At 37.1% G+C, this 20,551-nt stretch overlaps 4 protein-coding genes across 5 annotated transcripts; all 4 read left to right on the forward strand.

Moving 5' to 3' along the window:
* Nucleotides 1-2,239: 2,239 nt before the first annotated feature.
* On the forward strand, nucleotides 2,240-5,985 carry LOC103419592 (putative MO25-like protein At5g47540). Its single transcript, XM_029103365.2, has 11 exons — nucleotides 2,240-2,921; nucleotides 3,295-3,456; nucleotides 3,564-3,682; nucleotides 3,799-3,873; nucleotides 4,072-4,165; nucleotides 4,587-4,646; nucleotides 4,758-4,826; nucleotides 5,041-5,139; nucleotides 5,406-5,450; nucleotides 5,526-5,628; nucleotides 5,708-5,985. Exons 1-11 carry the CDS (start codon nucleotides 2,802-2,804, stop codon nucleotides 5,779-5,781), a joined length of 1,020 nt encoding a protein of 339 aa, XP_028959198.1. The 5' UTR covers nucleotides 2,240-2,801; the 3' UTR covers nucleotides 5,782-5,985.
* Nucleotides 5,986-8,691: 2,706 nt separating this feature from the next.
* Nucleotides 8,692-15,783, forward strand: LOC103408753 (cysteine proteinase inhibitor 1-like). 2 transcript variants are annotated; one of them, XM_029103366.2, is made up of 3 exons: nucleotides 8,692-9,275; nucleotides 14,776-14,831; nucleotides 15,318-15,783. In XM_029103366.2, the coding sequence occupies exons 1-3, from the start codon at nucleotides 9,086-9,088 to the stop codon at nucleotides 15,663-15,665; spliced, it is 594 nt and encodes a 197-aa protein (XP_028959199.1). In that variant the 5' UTR covers nucleotides 8,692-9,085; the 3' UTR covers nucleotides 15,666-15,783. The 2 variants fall into 2 exon arrangements, with proteins under 2 accessions (XP_028959199.1, XP_070677700.1); XM_070821599.1 differs by lacking the exon at nucleotides 8,692-9,275 and having other exon boundaries at nucleotides 14,527-14,831.
* Nucleotides 15,784-16,818: 1,035 nt separating this feature from the next.
* Nucleotides 16,819-17,184, forward strand: LOC114825192 (cysteine proteinase inhibitor 5-like). Its single transcript, XM_029103617.1, has one exon. The coding sequence runs from the start codon at nucleotides 16,819-16,821 to the stop codon at nucleotides 17,182-17,184; it is 366 nt and encodes a 121-aa protein (XP_028959450.1).
* A 2-nt stretch (nucleotides 17,185-17,186) lies between these two features.
* Nucleotides 17,187-20,485, forward strand: LOC103434428 (inositol monophosphatase 1). The gene is made up of 12 exons (XM_008372773.4): nucleotides 17,187-17,857; nucleotides 17,965-18,020; nucleotides 18,127-18,177; nucleotides 18,514-18,594; nucleotides 18,724-18,827; nucleotides 18,901-18,985; nucleotides 19,166-19,220; nucleotides 19,314-19,357; nucleotides 19,562-19,630; nucleotides 19,707-19,807; nucleotides 19,888-19,944; nucleotides 20,143-20,485. The coding sequence occupies exons 1-12, from the start codon at nucleotides 17,845-17,847 to the stop codon at nucleotides 20,237-20,239; spliced, it is 813 nt and encodes a 270-aa protein (XP_008370995.1). The 5' UTR covers nucleotides 17,187-17,844; the 3' UTR covers nucleotides 20,240-20,485.
* Nucleotides 20,486-20,551: the final 66 nt, after the last annotated feature.

Raw genomic sequence — 20,551 nt, forward strand, 5'->3', positions numbered from 1 at the left:
TCAAGAATAAGCTGTGGAAAATCAACAATTGGAGGAATCTAGAAAATCCTTCAACCCAGTTCAAGATCAAAACTGTGGAAAGTCAACAAAGTGCAACAAAATACGTGTCGATTCACCCACTACCAAAGCCAAAGATCATCTACCACATGAAGCTCCTTGTGGTCCAATTTCAACCTTCAAGATCAAGCCTCGACGGCCCTTGAAGAAATTTCAAACAACAATTCAAGATCAAGCCTCAACGGCCCTTGAAGAAATCTCCAGCCTAATTCAAGATCAAGCCTCGACGGCCCTTAGATCGACATCTACAGTAAGGGACTTCAAAACGCATCTCCTACACGTGACAAGCACATGTATACGACGTGCCTTGAAGTGGGGGCATTTGTAGACATCGAAATTTCGTAAATAAATGTTGACCGATAAATCAAAGTGTCAACGCTCATGTATTACATAAATTTTACACGTAGCGTGTGACTCAACGAAAATTGAAATGAGTTGGAAAAGTCATCAAATAGGACACGTGTCAACACCTGGCAGAAACGACTTATTTCATCTGGGATATTATATTCAAAATTAGGCATTGGAAAATTCTATAAATACAAGCCCATTTCATTCATTTAAGGGGGACCAATTCATATTACACCTTGAAGCTCTGAAGCTCTGAAACTCTGAAGCTCTCAAGCATCCAGGTTCCCTAAGAATCAAGAAAGCTCTCTTCGTTCTTCGTTCTTCGTCCATCGCTCTTTCAAGATCAAGCCCCGACGGTCCTTGAAGAAAGCACAATCGTTCATCATCCGTTCATCCAAGATCAAGCCCCAACGGCCATTTGGATCAACAACGTCGACAAATCCACACACATCCAACCGTTCTTCAAGATCAAGCCCAAAAGCCCATTGAAGATCTGTTCATCACTGTTTCTTCAAGATCAAGCCCAAAAGCTCCTTGAAGATCCGCTGAAATCCACTTTCAAAGATCAAGCCCACGGCCCTTGAAGAAACATTCATCCTCAAGATCAAGCCCCAACGGCTCCTTGAAGATCCGCTCAAATCCACCTTCAAAGATCAAGCCCACGGCCCTTTGAAGAAACTTCCAACAGTTCATCCAATATCAAGCCTTAACGGCCCTTAGATCAACGAAACATCCACAAATCAACACCTTACGGAGATCGAATCAGATGATCAAATTAGAGAGAGATTGTAACCCAAAATCATCAAATACAAATATTTGTTCGTGCACGTCGTTTCTTGTCTCTTTCGTTTCAGGAATTTTCCGTGTTTACACTCACGTCGAGCCTTCTGCCTCTTCTTCGGTGTTCAGTATTTCAGCGATGATAATAAGGACGTTCGTGGCAGATGTTAGGGTTTTTTTGTTTCTCTGATTATTATTTTTTGTTTTGAGCTCTATTTTAGTTTGATTTGGGGGTCCATCCCTATATTTTGAGCTTAATGTTGTAATTTGGCCTCTGTAATTTGCTGGTTTGATAATGAATTTACCTTTGTCTGAAGAAAAAAAGACGTGAAATTGATGATTTCATAAATGGTTATTTTATATGTCCTTACATTTTTGTTTTGGGAACATTTACCTTATCGCTCTAACACCAACCTCACATTCCTTAGCATCTCATATTGTATACCTTCAACAAATTGACAATATATATATATATATATATATATATATATATATATATATATATATATATATCCCTCCAACAAATCAATGATAGAAATGAAAGGAGGATATCTAAGGGTTCGTTTGTAAGTGGTTTTTAAAATTTCTAAAGATTTTTTTGGTGAAAATATTTTTCAAACCAATTTTTTAGTAAAAATTTTAGGGGATCATAGAAAAACACTTGAAATGCTTTTTACAAGAAACACATATCTAATGCTTCTTTCAAAAAGCACTTATGGAATTCAAAATCAATTTCACAAAAAAAAGTTTTCTGTCATTTTAAAAGTACTTTCAAACCAACTTTAATATGGAAAGTGATCATCTCCGGATCTCTTTCTCATAATCCACCAAATCAGGGAATCCGTGCCGTTGAAATTTGATCAAACGGCTGAAGTTATTATAACTTTTAAAGTGGACCCTTATTTGTAACCGTTGGATCAAATTTTAACGGCACAAATTTCTTGATTTGATGGATTAGAAAGAAGAAATTCGGAGATGATCCTTGTTCCCTTTAATAATAAGGAACTTTAATATAACTAGATATGGACCTAAGATTTTCCATCTTGTTTCATGCACCCTATAAAAATTAGAGAAATTATGCTTTGGTCCTTTTCCGTGAAGATGCCCGCACCAAAGCGCCTCTCTGCCAATCTGTTTATCCAGATTCCATAGAGTAACGACCAACCGTCGGTGGATAAGGATTTACCCAATCCCCAGGATAAATTTTGACATTATTATTTTCAATCTTCTTAAAAACAAACTAAATGATTTTAACAGAAATTAATTATAAATTTAAAAATTTTAATTATGTATTCCCCACTAATAAAAGAGAATTAGTGGATTGATCGGGTGTGACGGTGAGGCTAAATTGGGTTGGGAGTAATTTGGGGAAAAGGAAAAACACAATTAAGGAACCGTCAGAACTAACCTAAACTCCTCGACGGACACAAACAAAAATTGGAATCTGTATATCTAACCAAGGTGGGGAGCAGCGGAGAGCCTCCTCCAGCCTTCTTCTGACGGACCCGAGGCTCTCTGCTCAGCCACCACCGCAGCCGCCGCAGCGGCATCGACAGCAAAACCACCATCAGCAGGATAAACTGCCCCGTCGCAGCCAAAGCGCCAACAGCAACAAGATGAAGGGGCTGTTCAAGTCCAAGCCCAGAACCCCCGCCGACATAGTTCGGCAGACCCGAGATCTCCTCGTCTATGCTCAGCGCGCTCCCGATTCTCGTGAAAGCAAACGCGAGGAAAAAGTACCTATTTTCCTTCCGTTATTGTTTCTGTCAATCAAAATCGATTCAATTCGATGCGATTGAAATTTTGATCAGATTCTTCCTTGCTTCTATATTCTGTTATCTGAAAACATTGAGAAAATTGGGATCGGTGGTGTTTTCGATGGGCAAAGTTGATTGGGATCGGTTCAAGATCAAAGTTTATATTTTTGAAGTTTTTTGTTCATACGGATTTCATTGAAATTGGCGATTTTGAATTCTGAAATCGTTAAATTAGTTTTTTCAAATGCAAATTGTGATCGTTCATTCTAGTTACTTCTTCTTGGATAGTGTTTTGTGTTTGTATGTCTTGCGCATCGAGGTTTATTTGTGTTGGGATTTTGTGAATGAGCAGATGTCAGAGCTCTGTAAAAACATCAGGGAGCTGAAGTCGATTCTCTATGGAAATAGCGAGTCTGAACCCGTCGCAGAAGCATGTGCGCAGTTGACTCAGGAGTTTTTTAAGGAGAACACACTTCGACTTCTTATTACATGTCTTCCGAAATTGAACTTGGAGGTAAGCTTTCAATGCCTTTGTGCTTTCACTTTATATTGTTTTGTCTGCCTTTTGTTGAATCCTTATGTTGATTCTCATGTTCTCCATTCTCGGTTTACATTGTGCAGGCTCGAAAAGATGCCACTCAAGTGGTTGCAAACTTGCAGAGGCAACAAGTTCAGTCTAAGCTGATTGCATGTGATTACTTGGAAGCCAACATTGATTTGATGGATATTTTGATCCAAGGGTAAGCCAACATTGATTATATGAAAAAGGGTGGGAGGTGGGGTGTTTCGAAAAGTATATCTTCTTATATTTGATTATATTATTAGGCATCTCATTGTTAAAGTCCACATTTTGTAGGTATGGAAACACTGACATGGCTCTACATTATGGTGCAATGTTGAGGGAGTGCATACGTCACCAAAGTGTTGCAAGGTGAGCAAATTGAACCTGGCTCATTTGGTAAATTTCAATTTGACCATGTGAAAGATGTTATTAAGAAGTGGGATATGAGGTTGTTTATCATTTGTATCATTTATTGGCTAAAACTCATAGCTTTTGTTCACCCCAGTTGTATATCAGCTATCTTTTCTCTTACGTAACTAATCTGTTTTTTTTTTTTTTTTTGTGCAGATATGTTTTGGAATCACAACACATGAAGAAGTTTTTTGATTATATACAGCTCCCCAATTTTGATATTGCTGCAGATGCTGCTGCAACTTTTAAGGTTGAGTTAGTCTCACAGTATAGTCATGTGTTTGTTTTCATAAAAATTAACACTTTGAGTTTAATGAACATTGTTGCATGCCTTTGGATAAACTAAACACTCAAAATGATTCATGATTCATTTGTTGTTTAGCCAATAATGCGTTGACCTTCATGCATGTGGGAATATTGAATACACTATCTGCTTCCCTGTATAATAGTAGATTTTTCCAATAGTGCAATTATGGTCAACAATGTTCTTATCTGAAACCTCAAAGCCTGATACAGATTTAATGTGGTTTGCTGATCTATATAGAGCAATTTTTTTAATTTCTTTTTCATTATCAATATTTCTTGTTCTTAAAGCCATTTATTCAACTCACGTACTTGTCTAGCTGCAGTTGTACTATAATCATTCTGATTTTTGGAACATCTCTCTGTAGGAACTCTTGACGAGGCACAAATCTACTGTAGCGGATTTTCTTTCCAAGAACTATGATTGGGTAAGGGTTACTTTCTATGTACAGATGTTTTTTTTCATGTATCTCCTTTCATCCGCATGGAACACATGCATGTGGGCAATAAGAAACATGATATTTCTATTTTTATGACAGTTTTTTGCGGAGTATAACTCAAAGCTACTGGAATCCTCCAATTATATTACCAGACGACAAGCTGTCAAGGTATGATGAATATTTGACCACAAATAGCTCTCTTAAATAGTATATTGCATGACCTTGATGTGCTTGTTGAAGTACCTTGTATTCTCTTGTTTCATCACATTTTTGAAATAGGCTGCATGATTTGGACGTTTTTGAAATAGGCTACATGCTTCTTGTGACGTTTGCTGAGATGCTCTTATGATGTTTGCTGAAGATGCTTGTTTATTAATTACAGTTGTTAGGAGATATTTTGTTGGATCGGTCAAACTCAGCTGTGATGACTCGATACGTGAGCTCAAGGGACAACTTGAGGATCCTTATGAATCTTCTCAGAGTATGATATACCTCCTGTATTGATTATTGCTAATTTCCATGAACCTTCCCCCTCCCCTCTTGTTCCAGGCATTGAATAGTATGATATGCTCTTACATGCATAATATGTTTTAGTGCAAGCCTTTGAAATTACCATTTGCTTTGCATTTGGTATACCTATTTCTTACATGCACAATATGTATTAGTGCAAGCCTTTGAAATTACAATTTGCGTTGCATTTGGTATACCTATTTCTTACATGCATAATTTTGGGGTTTCTATCTGTAGGAATCAAGCAAGAGCATTCAGATTGAAGCATTTCATGTTTTCAAGGTTTGATTACCATTTTGATTTGTTATTGTTCAGGGTTACTCTTTAGTTCTCGTTAATATGTTTTAGTTTTTGCAGTTGTTTGCTGCTAATCAAAATAAACCCGCCGACATTGTGAGCATACTTGTTGCCAATAGAAGCAAGCTTTTACGGCTGTTTGCTGATTTTAAGATAGATAAAGGTAGGTGCAAGTTTTTATTCAGAGTTTGTTGTTAGTAGTTTGGCACTTTGGTTACATTTTTTCAAATGTTTTGTTGCAGAGGATGAACAATTTGAGGCAGACAAGGCTCAAGTAGTGAGAGAAATAGCTGCCATGGAACCCAAAGACTCATGAAGGAACTTGTCTTGTATGCGGAATATTGAGTTTCTTGTTCTATTTGTGAGTTTTAGAGTTTTCATAGTTCTTTGTGTTTGTTTGACGCTATTTAATTTTCGAAGGAGCCTTATCCCCCTTGTTCCTTTTTTCATATGTAGTTTCTAAATTATACTTTTGCAAAAGGTAGATAAATAAATTGGTAAAATGTTTGATGTTGTTGTACTTGGGTGATGCAATTGTTTAAAATGGTTGAGCACGCATGCTTGTAAATTGTAATGTATTCAAATTCGCCCCAAGTGTCGCGCTAGTGCCGTATTATTTGATGGACGCATAACCTTGCGCATAGTTGGCTTGTAGACCGACCGAAGAAGAGACTCGTGCTTGAAGTTTTCGTGAACATTGCGTGTTGAATTCCGCAGTTAGATCTAAAACAGTTTAGAGGTTCCTCATGATCAAAGCGTCATATCTTTTTCTCACGATGAGAATAGAATGGTCATTTTCTGGTTTCTGGTTTGGGAATAGGGGTTCCTCTGGCACTGGCACGCACTTGTTCCACATTCCAATCATATGCTGTCCTTAACCACGAGTTGGTGGTGCAATGGTAAATGATGGATTACGAGGCTTTCTTAAAACTAAATACTGGAGGTCTCGGATTCGAAACTTGCTGATGGTGTGGAAGCTAGATTTGTGGCCAGGAAAAGGTTGAAATGACTTTGTGAGTTTTCCCGACCCTCGAAAGGATGGATAACCGTGACTTGCCACCAACAGGGACGAAGCCAAAGATTTGTGTGAATGGGGGCATCCTCAAACAACAAAGTTGTAGATTTTCTGGTTTAAAGTTTCAATGTATATTTGTATAAGAGTGAGTCCGGGTATATATGAGAAGAGAGAGGGAAAATAGATGGGAAGGATGGATGCAGCAAGCAGCCGACAAGAAAGAAGAAGGCGTGTTGCCTACCTAATCTAAACATTACACAAAGACATTACTCCAATCAGTCTTCTCCCTTAAATCAAGGAAAAGGTGATTTACATACCTTACCCTAAAGATTACAATGAGTCTTACCCTAGAGATTTACCCTAGGGGTCACCTTGGTAGTAGACTCCATATGCAGCAACAGTAGATACAACATTAGTCATATGCAGCATCTTTTTCTACATTATATTCCAACCAAGTAGGAAAATCATCAAACCATGTAGGGTTGAATCGTCTTTGCTTGTCTTCATATTTCTTGTAAGGAAAATTATGGGTTTTAGGTTGTCGAGGACTAGCTAGCACATACGCTATTCGTACTTGATCTCGAATATTAGGATTGTAATCCAAAATTCGAATTCGCTTACCAGGATATAATGGAAGATTTGATAAAATAAATTTGGTACTATCTTGTCCCCGAGTATCATTATTTTTCTCAATAATTGGGGATGGCGGCACTGATATTTTTTTGAAAAATCTCTCCATGATGTTTTAGTCTGCAAAGTCAGTCATATTGATACGAATAACATATAAAGTTCATACGTAATTTGTAGAATTTATAGAATAAAAATCTCAATAAAATTCTTAGACTCTTAATCCTAGAGTATGTTATACTAATATGCCTAATAACTAATCAAACCAACAATTCAATTAACCAATACCAATAAGCATACAAATTATTCAACAAATAAACATTTAATTCAACTAATCATATGAATAAATGTATACCCATATTCATAGAATTTGTAATTTCATAATTTCATTCATCAATAATCATAGAATTCATATTAATAATCAATAACCAATAACCATATTAGTGCATACCATAGGATTCTATATTTCTATACCAATTAAACAAAAATTCGTCTTAAATCATTAATTAGGGTTAGGGATTATAGATTTAGGAATTAAAAAATTTACCTAAATAAATATATATATATATATACATATATATGTCGGCTAAAGAGTGGCTGGCTGTTGATGTGGTTGCACTACACTGGCTGGGAAAAGCACGTTTGCTCCTGTTCCGTTCCGTTCCGTTCCGTTTCAAGCTGCTGGGAATTTGGGGACACTGCTCTCTGATTGATAAAGGCAAATAAAAATGAAACGGAGATGGAATGGGGGTGGACCGTGGGGACAAGCGGTCCCCCACTATACATACTCTTTTTTTTTTAACATATACGAAACGACCCGTTTCGTTTACTTTTCTTTAATTTTTTTTTGTACTAAATAACGCCCAGCTCTGCTGCTGCTGCAGAACCAGAAAAATCTCGGGGACCAGATCAATATGAGCAGACTCATAAAAATATCAGTGGGGGCATCCCCCCCCCCCCCCCCAAAAAGACCATGGCAGCTCTGACCTTGGCCACCAATTATTTTCTTTTTTAAAAAGAAAAAGAAATCATATGCTGTCCTTACGAGAAATACGAACAATGAATATCGAACACAGCATATTGGCATATTCTATGAATCTCCCCCATCAAATGACCATACTTACCTTATCATCAGGAATACCGCATAAATTACTCCATCACCTTTTTCTAAATCTCCATCGCCTTTTTCTAAATTTCACTTATAAATAATTATCAATATACTTTGGACCTGGCCCTGTGACATACTCACACGTCACACGACACGAGCTGGGTCAACGTGAGTTTTGAAAAACGACAAGATTCGATGGATCTTTGAGTGTAATAGAGTAATTAAACCTAGTATCGTCGTGTAAATCAGGAGAATTTTTTATTGTGATCGGAACATAAGTGGTACATCACGTGTTTGAGTAGAAATGGTAGAAAATTTTATTTTCTAAGTTATTAATTTTTTAGCACATACATCCCATTATTTATATAATGACATATAATGTACCATTCTATATTTCGATTGAAAAAATCATCGTAAATCAGACATAGGGAACCGTATTTTTAGTGTCGGCATCATACTTTATGCGATAAATGAATGGCATTGGCATTATACTTTATGCGATGAACGAATCGCTTATATATTTAGTTTAATTATTTAATCAGTCTCAGTCACCTGTAGCTCCATCGTCGACAATACTCGTTAGCATCTCCAACTATTACTCAATCTGCATTTCCTTCCAAGGAGCAATTTGCTGACATTCTTACTAAAGGATTGTCTATTTCTTTGTTTCAAGATCATTGTTCCAATCTCATGCTTAGTTCTAATAAGCATGAGACTGAGGGGGGATGTAAAGGTATAAAAACACAGGATCAATCCAATGGCTGATGTGCTGCCATGTGTCAATAGATCAAGCTGATATGTTTGTTAAGTTTGTTATGAGCTAGCTTAGTTCGTAAGAAAAGTGCAGTGTATGTATAGCAATAGCTTGTAATGATTCAGTGTGAAAAATATAACTCAAAAGAATTGTTTTCTCTTACTCTCTCTAATTTTCTGCAATCTCTCTCTCTCTCTAAGTGTGAAACCTCCATTGTTAAAGCTTCAAGCTTCTCTTCTTACATCTCCAACTATTATTCAATCTGCATTTCCTTCTCTCATCAGACGTTAATAATGGCGGCAAATGGTAGATTCTCACCATTTCGTTTAAATTCTAATAAAATCTCCAATTTCTTGTTAGTGTTTGATAGAGTGAATTCTAATGGGGAAAAGAATTAACAGAGAGAGAAGAAGGTGGTTGTTTCTTTCTTCTGCAGCAATTCAGAAGAAGGACATTGTTTTCATTGAATGCCTCACACTCTTTTACACAACGTGCGAAAGGAGATATATATTGCTTTTACAAAACTGAGCTGGATTAAAACATTGAAAACAGATCTCAGCCACACCTTTAACTAATAGCTAAGATCATCACACATGGCACTCATGGCCTTTACATCTATATATCTTCTCACTTAGTATTTAACATAAGTGCATACACATATTAACATCACAACTTATTTCTAAAACAGCTATAGACTTATAATTCAACACTCCCCTTTAAGTCTAAAGCTGATTTCACTCCAAGTTTGCTTCTGAGAAGATTAAATCGATCTTTGGTGAGAGGCTTTGTGAAGATATCTGCCAATTGTTCTTCTGTGGGACAGTAGATCAGATCAATGATGCCTTCTTGTAGAGCATCTTTGATAAAATGAAACCTCCTGTCAATGTGTTTAGTTTTCTGATGAAACACAGGATTCTTGGTGATTGCAATTGCAGCAGTGTTGTCACAATGCATTGGAGTTGCTTCAGTTTGTAACTCACCAAAATCTTCAAGAACAAACCGAAGCCAAATAGCTTGAGCAGTTGCCTCAGAGGCACTAATATACTCTGCTTCTGCAGTGGAGAGGGCTACACAATTTTGTTTCACCGAAGCCCATGAAAACACCCCACTGCCAAAAGAAAAGGCATATCCAGAAGTACTCTTGCTGTTATCAACAGATCCTCCCCAATCACTATCACAAAAACCAATCAACATTGCCTTCTTTCCCTTCACATACTCCAAGCCATAATCCAGGGTGCCTTTAATGTATCTTAGCACTCTTTTAGCAGTACCAAAATGCTTGTTTGTGGGGCTGTGCATGAATCTAGCAAGAAGACTGGAAGCATACATTATATCTGGTCGAGTGGCTGTAAGATATAGCAGGCTTCCCACAATTCTTCTATATTGTTCCTCATTTGCTGATCCACTACCATCATCTTTACACAGTTTGTCTGAAGGAACAAGAGGAGTAGATACAGATTTGCATTCACTTAGGCCAAATTTGTTCAACAGAGAGACAACATATTTTCTTTGGTGAATGAAAATGCTAGACTGAGTTTGAATAATTCCTATGCCAAGAAAATGATGGAGAAGACCCAAATCAGTCATTTCATATTTGATCATCATATCTTCCTTAAATTCTTTCAACAGATCATTGATGTTCCCAGTATACACAATGTCATCCACGTAGATTGAAACAATCAGAATTTCATCTCCCCTTGTTTTGGTGTAAAGAGTAGCCTCACTTAGGCTTTTCATAAAACCACACTGTGTAAAATAGGTATCAATCTCCCCATACCAAGCTCTGGGAGCCTGTTTGAGACCATAGAGAGCTTTATGGAGTTTATACACTTTGTCTTCCTTTCCTGTGATTACAAATCCATCAGGTTGCTCTACAAACACCTCCTCTTCCAGAACACCATTAAGAAAGGCCGATTTTACATCAAGCTGATAGAGTTTCCAACTCTTTTGTGCAGCCAAGGCAATAAGAGTTCTGATTGTATCCAACCTAGCAACAAGGGCAAAAGTCTCATTATAGTCTATTCCTGGTTTCTGGGCATATCCCTTTGCAACAAGCCTAGCCTTGTTCTTTTGCACAGTTCCATCAAGGTTGAGTTTGGTTTTAAATACCCATTTAACTCCAATTATAGGCTTATTAGTTGGTCTGTCTACCAACTTCCAGGTTGCATTCTTCTCTATCATGGAAAGCTCATCCTTCATGGCTTTCATCCAAGACTCATCCTTTTCAGCATCTTCATACTTTTCTGGTTCTATGATGCACAAGTTGCACTAAGCAAGAACATCTTCCAGATTTCTCCATTTCAATGGAGTATGATCAAAAGCTTGTGAATCTCTCACATTTTCACATACTCTGCTAGAGAACTCACTTGACTGTGCTTGTGGAGTAATCTGAGCATCATCAGTATCACTTAGAGTTTCTCTCAAATAACCTGGTGATGAATTATTTGAGACTTGAGTCTCATCATCTGTGAACTCACTCCTTGGTATCTCAATTGACTGCCATTCATAATTAGGCATAGTCACCTGTTTATTTGAGCTTCCCTGCCAGTCCCAACTTGAATCTTCATCAATCACAACATCTCTTGACAATATCAACCTTTTGGAGAGTGGATCAAAAATTCTGTACCCTTTCTCACACTTGGCATAACCAACAAAAACTCCCTTTATACTTTTAGCTTCTAGTTTATGCCTTAGCTCAGATGGAGTGTGAACATAACAGATTGAACCAAAGACCTTCAAATGAGCAATACCAGGTTTCCTTCCACTGTAGGCTTCAAAGGGGGTTATGTTGGCAAGAGATTTGGTAGGACATCGATTTAAAATGTAAACTGCAGTATGTACAACTTCTGCCCACATATAGTACGGCATTCCTTTATCATGTAGCATAGACTTAGCCATTTCAATCACTGTTCTATTTTTCCTCTCAACCACACCATTTTGTTGTGGTGTGTATGCAAGAGAGAGTTGCCTTTGAATGCCTTCTGTGTCACAGAAATGATTGAACTCAGAAGACAAGAACTCCCCTCCTCTGTCACTCCTCAGGCATTTCACCTTTAAACCAGTTTGCAGCTCAGTCATTGCTTTAAATTTCTTGAAGCAAGAAAAAGCATCAGATTTATATCTAAGAAAGTATACCCAAATCATTCTTGTTGCATCATCCACAATCAACGTAAAGTACTTGTTTCCTCCAGTGGATTCATTTCTCATTGGTCCACATAGATCAACATGAACCAATTCAAGTGGAGCACCTGCTCTTTGTGCTTGACCACTAGGAAAGCTTTCTCTGTGTTGCTTACCATATTGACAGCCTTCACAGACTCTATCATACTCATCTAGATATGGTAGACCATGAACCATGTCTTTATCCTTCAATTGTTTGATTCCACCAAAGTTTAGGTGACCTAATCTTCTGTGCCAAGTCAAAGAACAATGAGCAAGACTAGTCTTCAACACAAGTTGTTTCTCAGGCCTTAGAGATAGAGGATAGCACCTGTTTTCTTTCATTTTCACACGGATAATTTGACATTCCAGAGAAGGACCATAAAAAACAGTACACATATGTCCACCAAACACAAGATAATATCCGTGCTCATCCATTTGTCCTACACGTAATAGATTCTCTTTCAAACCAGGTAAGTACATGACTTCTCTGATGTATTTCTTCCCTCTGTTAGTTTCAATTTCCAGTGATCCCATTCCTGCCACATTAACTAACACTCCTGTTGGCATTTGAACTTTCCCTGCAACATTTGTCTTCATATCAACAAGAAGATCAACATTCCCTGTCATATGATTACTGCAGCCACTATCTATATACCATTCCCCATTAACTTTTGTTTCAGCAATAGCACTATTTGCATAAAATAAATTTCCAGTCACCTCCATTTGATTTGTACAGTTTGCTTTCTGAATAGCTTTTCCAGCAGTACATTCTTTGGCCCAATGACCAAATTTATCACAGTTATAGCACTTGGATTTCCCTTTATGCCTACATTCACCATAATGAAATTTGGAGCACACTTTGCACTGAGGTTTTGTACCCTCTTGACCCATGGTTAGAGAATGAGTACTATTATGTGCAGAATTAGAAAATGACTTTTGCTGAAACTTGGGTTTTGAGTCCCACTTTTTACCATTTTGATTCCAATTTCTCTGTGGCTTAAAAGTATTAGACTGAGCATAACTTCGATTCTGCCCTTTTGAATTAACAGTAAGTGAAGAAAATGCTCTCTCAGTTGCATCAGAGGAATGCAAATCAAACCTCTGCTCTTGACTCTTCAATATAGCTAGTACTTCTTGCAGTTCAACAGACTCTAAACATTTGGTATTTTCTATCACTAAACAAATAGGATCATACATCTTAGTGAGACTAATTAACACCTTCTGAACTAATCTCTCATTTGATAGAGCTTCACCAAACGTCTTCATTTGATTAATCAGATCATTTAAACGAGTAAGATACCCAGTCAAAGATTCATCATCACGCATTCTAGCATATTCAAACTCACGTCTAAGATTCTGAAGTTTTACAGACCTAACCTGATCACCACCATGGTATTCTCCATACAAGAGATCCCATGCCATCTTAGCTGAATCAGCGTTAGCAATCCGAGGGAAGATCTGATCAGATACTGCATTTTGAATGATTCCTAGGGCCTTTGCATCCTTCATAGACATAGCAGTCATTTCTTCATCGACTGCATCGTCCGATGACCCTTCAGCTTCCTTCTTCTTCTTCGATTCAGGGGTTGTAATCCCTTTCTCCACCAGGTTCCATAACCCAAGCGATTTGAAGATTGTTGCCATCTTAATCCTCCAGAACTCGTAGTTCTCACCGGAGAAAATTGGAGTTCTCACCTCCGAGCTTCCAGATCCAGACATCTTGGTCCGACTGTTGATTTTCTCCTCAAATAGAACTCCGGCAACCTTCACCAAGCTTCGACTTAGCTCAGTGACTTCACAGCTTCACGCCCAGACTCAGTTGATCGGAACCGGCTCTGAGGCCATGTTAGTGTTTGATAGAGTGAATTCTAATGGGGAAAAGAATTAACAGAGAGAGAAGAAGGTGGTTGTTTCTTTCTTCTGCAGCAATTCAGAAGAAGGACATTGTTTTCATTGAATGCCTCACACTCTTTTACACAACGTGCGAAAGGAGATATATATTGCTTTTACAAAACTGAGCTGGATCAAAACATTGAAAACAGATCTCAGCCACACCTTTAACTAATAGCTAAGATCATCACACATGGCACTCATGGCCTTTACATCTATATATCTTCTCACTTAGTATTTAACATAAGTGCATACACATATTAACATCACAACTTATTTCTAAAACAGCTATAGACTTATAATTCAACATTTCTGTCTTCTTTTTTTCATGTAAAATTAATTTGCAATTTGTTTTGCATAATTTCTGTGTTGGATGCTAAACACTTCCAGTTTGATCGAAGAAATGAAGCAGCTACATGCTAACGGCTAGTTTTGTAACGGCTAGTTGTTTTTTAAGTAATGTTTTTTTATACAAGTGTAAAGCTTAGATTAAAAGCTCAGATTAGCTTAGTACTATCTGGTGGTTGTGGTTTTTGTCAACTAACTCCAATGGAGATAAGTTTTGACCTTGTATACCAAAACCCTACTGACAGCATATATATATATGTTTGCTATGAGCTGCTAAGAGTGCTGACTCCAATAGCCGAAATCCCTCCTTACATTTCTGTGTTTTCCATAACCAAAAACCCTGTCAAGAACATTTCTACAAAATATAAACCTTCCAAAACACTAACATTCTGGTGGTGGGTTGTAGATTCGCTTGCTCAGTTCCCCTCCTCCGCCGTTGATGCAGCCAAAAAAGCCGGCGAGGTTAGTCCCCTCCGCCCCTTTAACTAATTTTTGTTTTTATTTAGTTTTTACTCAGCAGTAATTGAAACAAAATGTGCAATCTGTGTGCTATATGATTTTAATTCCACAAGGGTTCTAAGAGACCAAGCATGTGGAGTACAAAGGCCAGGTCTTTTGACTTGTTTTTCTTGTTTTTTATTAATTGTTAAATCAAATGGGTGTTTGGCAATTGGATCTTAGAAGTATAATTGCTGATTCAATGTTAGTATAATTTTTTTAAAGTGAAAGATTTAAAATTTGATTACTTGACAAGCATCGAAGGCATGTTAGTGAAAGAATTTCGAATAACTTTTCGCCTGTGGCAGCTGCAGTTAGAATTTGAATGGAGAAAGTTATATTATGTGGTTTTGAGATAGCTCAGTGTTGAGTGCAAGATGTAGCAAAACGAAATTTCGTGATCAAAACATTATTTTTCTGTTAATCTTCCAATTCTGTTGGGGAGTGCAGGTGCATTTGGTCACGGAGACTGATAACCGACGGGGCCGTATATGTGGCGGTTGGTGGCCCATAGAGAACATCAGCGACCCCCATGTGAAGGAGATTGCAGAGTTTGCGGTGTCGGAGTACAACGAGCAAGCCAAAGGCCAGAACAAGCTGGCGTTTGAGAGGGTCGTCCGGGGCGACAGACAGCTGGTGGCGGGCATGAACTACCGGCTTGTCATTTCCGCTAAGAACAAGTCCGTGGCTGATCCCAATGATGCCACTCCCGCGGAATACGAGGGTATTGTGTGGGAGAGGACTAGGCTGCATTTTAAGCAGTTGACATCATTTCATCGATTGTCAAACCCTAACTAGGTTTCGTTTTATATTTTAGTTGTTGTGTTTATGCAATCATGTACTCTGGACTCTAGTTTGCTTGAAGCTTATCATCTTTCATTATAATAAATAAATCGAGGGAATAATTGATCTTCAATCTAATTTTCTTCATGTGAACTGAGTTCTAAAATTATCATGGCGACCACACACACAACATGAGTTTTGAAGATTTGACCCAACCCAAGCAAATTCTTTAATTAAATTTGCTTTCGCACATTTTGTAATTTTTTGGATGTCTTAATGCCCCTAATTACTTGTTTGTTAACTGCAAATTCAATGCATATTAAAAAAAAATTATGAGAATTGATGTCTTGATATATATTGTCAATTATTTACTCATTTACAACAATAACACTTCCGGTACTGTTCACTTTTAACGAAAAACCACATTTTTATCTTTAACTTGCATTATTCATTATACCTTTAAAAATGATTTTTCGTTAAAAGATAAGTTTTTTTGGACTTTTCTTTAGTTTTTCTTAAAAAGTTTAGTAATACATAAAAAAACAATTTACCTACCACGTATAAGAATATTATTTGTATAAATTTAAATTGAGAATCTACAAAATATAGGAAAATTGTTTACCCACATATTTCAAATATGTGGTCTTAGCAAGTCAACTTTCAAAATGTAATTTTAAAATAGAGTGCATTTTTGCTCACCACCATAAACTATGGTGTATGCTCACCATACACCTAATCAATTGACACGTGTTATTTCACTTAACTCTAGTTAACTTTCACATTAAATGTTAGTTTTTCAATTTTGAAAAAAATTAACTAAGATTAAGTGAAATGACACGTGTCAATTGATTAGGTGTATGGTGAGCATACACCATAGTTTATGATGATGAGCAAAAATGCTCCCTTTTAAAATATATGTGATTTTCCTTTATAAACTTATATGACATTCGTATACAACCCAAACATAGGAAATAGATTCATGTTTAGCAACTAAGTAAATAGGAAAAACAATTTTGGAACTATTATAATCGCCTCAATCTGGATAAAAGCGGAAATGGATCATTAGAAAAGAAAGTGTTTTAACGTCATAATAACATCACCATAAAATTAAGGAACGAAATCCACTATAAATTCTATTGCGCTCTCAATGCGTCTCTTCATTACAAAAATGACCAGATTATATGGTATCCTGGCAATTGCAACACTGATCTTTTGCCTCCTCTTTCCTCCCTTGGTCACAGCCCAAGGCGATGATTGGCAGCCGATCAAGAACATTAGCGACGCATATGTGAAAGAGATCGCAGAGTTTGCAGTTAACGAGTACAACAAAATAAAGAAGAAGAAGTTGGCATTTCAGAATGTCTTTCAGGGTCGGATGAAGTTTATCGATCCACTTAACATTCACTATTGGCTTCCCATTGCGGTCAGAGATGAGGACTTGCCTACCCTCACATCAAATTATGTGACTATTGTGTGGGATAATGTGGAACATTCGATAAAGGAGTTATTGGTCTTTCATGAAGTTAGTAGGTAAAAGAAATTGGATGATTTCATAATATGTTTCTAGTCTTGTTAACCATCCTCTACAAATCTCACGTCGAGCCTTCTGCCTCTTCTTTTGGTGTTCAATAGTTCCACGGTGATAATAAGGATGTTGGTGGCGGATGTTAGAATTTTTTGTTTCTCTGGTTATTTTTTTGTTTTGAGCTCTGTTTTAGTTTGATTTGGGGGTCCATCTCTATATTTTGAGCTTAATGTTGTAATTTGGCCTCTGTAATTTGCTGGTTTGATAATGAATTTACCCTTGTCTGAAGAAAAAAAGACGTGAAATTGATGATTTCATAAATGGTTATTTTATATGTTCTTAAATTTTATTTTCTAAGTAATTAATTTTTTAACGCACACATCCTATTATTTATATAATAACATATAATATACCATTTCATGTACGATTAGATTGAAAAATTCATCGTAAATCAGACACAGGAACCGTATCATTGGTGTCGGCATCATATTTTATGCGATAAACGAATAGCATTGGCATTATACTTTATGCGATGAACGAATCGCCTATATATTTAGTTTAATTATTTAATCAGTCTGAGTCACCTGTTAGCTCCATCGTCGACAATACTCGTTAGCATCTCCAACTATTACTCAATCTGCATTTCCTTCTCTCATCAGACCGTTAATAATGGCGGCAAATGGTAGATTCTCTCCATTTCGTTAAAATTCATCTCCATTTTCTGTCTTTTTTTTTCATATAAAATTAATTTGCGATTTGTTTTGCATAATTTCTGGTGGTGGGTTGTAGATTCGCTTGCTCAGTTCCTCTCCTCCGCCGTTGATGCAGCCAAGAAAGCCGGCGAGGTCAGTCCCCTCCGCCCCTTTAACTAATTTTTGTTTTTATCTAATTTTTACTCAGCAGTAATTGAAACAAAGTGTGCAATCTGTGTGCTATATGATTTCATTGCAGATAATTCGAAAAGGGTTCTACGAGACCAAGCATGTGGAGTACAAAGGCCAGGTCTTTTGATTTGTTTTTCTTGTTTTTTATTAATTGTTAAATCAAATAGGTGTTTGGCAATTGGATCTTAGAAGTATAATTGCTGATTCAATGTTAGTATAATTTTTTGAAGTGAAAGATTTAAAATTTGATTACTTGACAAGCATCGAAGACATGTTAGTGAACAAATTTCGAATAACTTTTCGCCTGTGGCAGCTGCAGTTAGAATTTGAATGGAGAAAGTTATATCATGTGGTTTTGAGATAGCTCAGTGTTGAATGCAAGATGTAGCAAAACGAAATTTCGTGATCAAAACATTATTTTTCTGTTAATCTTCCAATTCTGTTGGGAGTGCAGGTGGATTTGGTCACGGAAACTGATAAGGCATGCGAAGATCTCATATTTAATCATCTCAAGCAACTTTACCCCACACATAAGGTTAAGAGTTAACTCTTCATCCCCATGTATCAGCAAAGTTCCTCATTGTTGCTTAGAATATCATTGTATCTCCTAGGACTAGGTTTTTCTCTACATGCTCTGAATTATTTTAGTCGGTGTTACCTTTAGTTCATTGGGGAAGAGACTACTGCTGCTAATGGTGTAACGGAGCTGACTGATGACCCCACATGGCTAGTTGATCCCGTAGATGGAACCATTAACTTTGTACATGGGTAAAAGTCGCTTCTTGTGTTGTAGATGATTGTTTATTTTCTCTGTGCTGATTGCTTCTCGTTGCTGTTATAGGTTCCCCTTTGTCTGTGTCTCAATCGGCCTTACAATTGGAAAGATTCCTACAATTGGTGTTGTTTACAACCCAATAATTGATGAGGTTAGGATTCTTATCTCCGCTAATGTTTAAACTCCAGTGGTTAACCACGACTCTTGTTCTAATAGATGTTAGAATTATAAGTTTTACAGCGAATAGCTTCTGAGTTGAAATATGAAAACTTGCTCTCTAAGTAGTACTAGCCGAATAAAGTGTGTTAACTTCGGGTTTCATTATACGTAGCTCTTTACTGGCATACGCGGAGGAGGTGCATTTCTCAATGGAAATCCTATAAAAGGTGATTATTCTGTTTTTAACCATGCACTTTATTGTTTCCAAGTGGTTACAGAATTTCCTATTTAATGCTTAAAAATGTTTTGAATTAGTGCAGTATCATCTCAGACTGAACTTGTGAAGTCTCTCCTTGTAACTGAGGTATAGAGCTCTCTGATTGATGGATGGTAGTTTATTATTGTTATACATAAATGGGCTGATTTGTTGTTTTTCTACCCTATCCCCGTGTAAAATAAAGCACACCGCGGCGTTTTACTTAAACGATGAGACTAGAAATTGGTAAGGATAAATGTGTAAACTTCTTAATCTTAAAAACCCTCATATGTTTTTGTACTGGAAGAGCAGGTTGGAGTAGAACGTGATAACGTAACAGTGGATGCAACCACAGGGACAATTAATCGCCTACTTTTTGAGGTAGAAACAGAACTTTCAAATGCTGGTCTTCAGTTGTGTTGGCAGCCCAATTTTAATGAATCCCTCTTTTGAGCAGGTGAGATCTATTCGCATGGGCGGCTCCTGTGCACTGGCCCTCTGTGGAATAGCATGTGGGAGGCTTGATCTATTTTACATGGACGGCTATGGGGGTCCTTGGTATGATCTTCTTTCTACCATGCTTGTTAATGTTAGTGGTAGCCGGTAAGTGATTGACATTGGTTTTTCGTGTGCCTCAGGGATGTTGCAGGTGGTGCTGTAATTGTTACAGAAGCTGGAGGGTGTGTTTATGATCCGTAAGTAACTTTATCTTCAGCTTAAGATCATTCAAGAATTAATTTGAGTTGGAAATATAAATAGTTCTCTTTGAAGCGTGCACTACTGACAGATCGATAACATCTATCTTTTTGTTAACAAAACTTGAAACTTGCATGTAACATCGTATCTGTACATTTTTACTTATGTCAAGAATTGGATGTAATTTTCTTCATCAGATCTGGTGAGGAGCTTGACATCACATCTCGAAGAGTAGCAGCATCAAACCCTCTGCTTAAGGCAGCATTTGTTGATGTTTTGCGAGAATCGGAATGAGTCAGCTTCTTCACTCTATGAAATATTTCAAGTTAAACATCCTCTCAATGAAGCATAAAATTGGATTACTGATTTGATTACATGGGTGTAAGTTAGTATATCCTTTACACCATTGAAATCGTCTTTAGGGCATGTGAAATGCCAAATTAATTGTCGAACCTATTTTGATGATGATATATCGTTGGCAATGTTTGTATTTGCTGTATGTTCTTTAGCTTCAGAAATAGATTTGATGTTTCGAGTAAATGAAAGTGAAGTCATGATTGAGAATGCTTTAGCGCAAAACAGAAAGTTGAATGTAGAAACAGAAAT

Source organism: Malus domestica, chromosome 05, assembly GCF_042453785.1.
Source record: "Malus domestica chromosome 05, GDT2T_hap1".
Classification (NCBI taxonomy): domain Eukaryota; kingdom Viridiplantae; phylum Streptophyta; class Magnoliopsida; order Rosales; family Rosaceae; genus Malus; species Malus domestica.

What these genes read in the sequence shown, in the direction of transcription:
- LOC103434428 (XM_008372773.4), top strand. An exon ending in CAGCCAAGAAAGCCGGCGAG is followed by an intron (nt 18,021 to 18,126) that starts GTCAGTCCCCTC and finishes ATTTCATTGCAG; the next exon opens with ATAATTCGAAAAGGGTTCTA. An exon ending in ATGTGGAGTACAAAGGCCAG is followed by an intron (nt 18,178 to 18,513) that starts GTCTTTTGATTT and finishes TTGGGAGTGCAG; the next exon opens with GTGGATTTGGTCACGGAAAC.
- LOC103419592 (XM_029103365.2), top strand. Translation starts at nt 2,802, where the DNA reads ATGAAGGGGCTGTTCAAGTCCAAGCCCAGAACCCCCGCCGACATAGTT. An exon ending in TTCCGAAATTGAACTTGGAG is followed by an intron (nt 3,457 to 3,563) that starts GTAAGCTTTCAA and finishes TACATTGTGCAG; the next exon opens with GCTCGAAAAGATGCCACTCA. An exon ending in CCAGACGACAAGCTGTCAAG is followed by an intron (nt 4,827 to 5,040) that starts GTATGATGAATA and finishes TATTAATTACAG; the next exon opens with TTGTTAGGAGATATTTTGTT.
- LOC114825192 (XM_029103617.1), top strand. Translation starts at nt 16,819, where the DNA reads ATGACCAGATTATATGGTATCCTGGCAATTGCAACACTGATCTTTTGC.
- LOC103408753 (XM_070821599.1), top strand. Translation starts at nt 14,571, where the DNA reads ATGGAGATAAGTTTTGACCTTGTATACCAAAACCCTACTGACAGCATA. An exon ending in CAGCCAAAAAAGCCGGCGAG is followed by an intron (nt 14,832 to 15,317) that starts GTTAGTCCCCTC and finishes TGGGGAGTGCAG; the next exon opens with GTGCATTTGGTCACGGAGAC.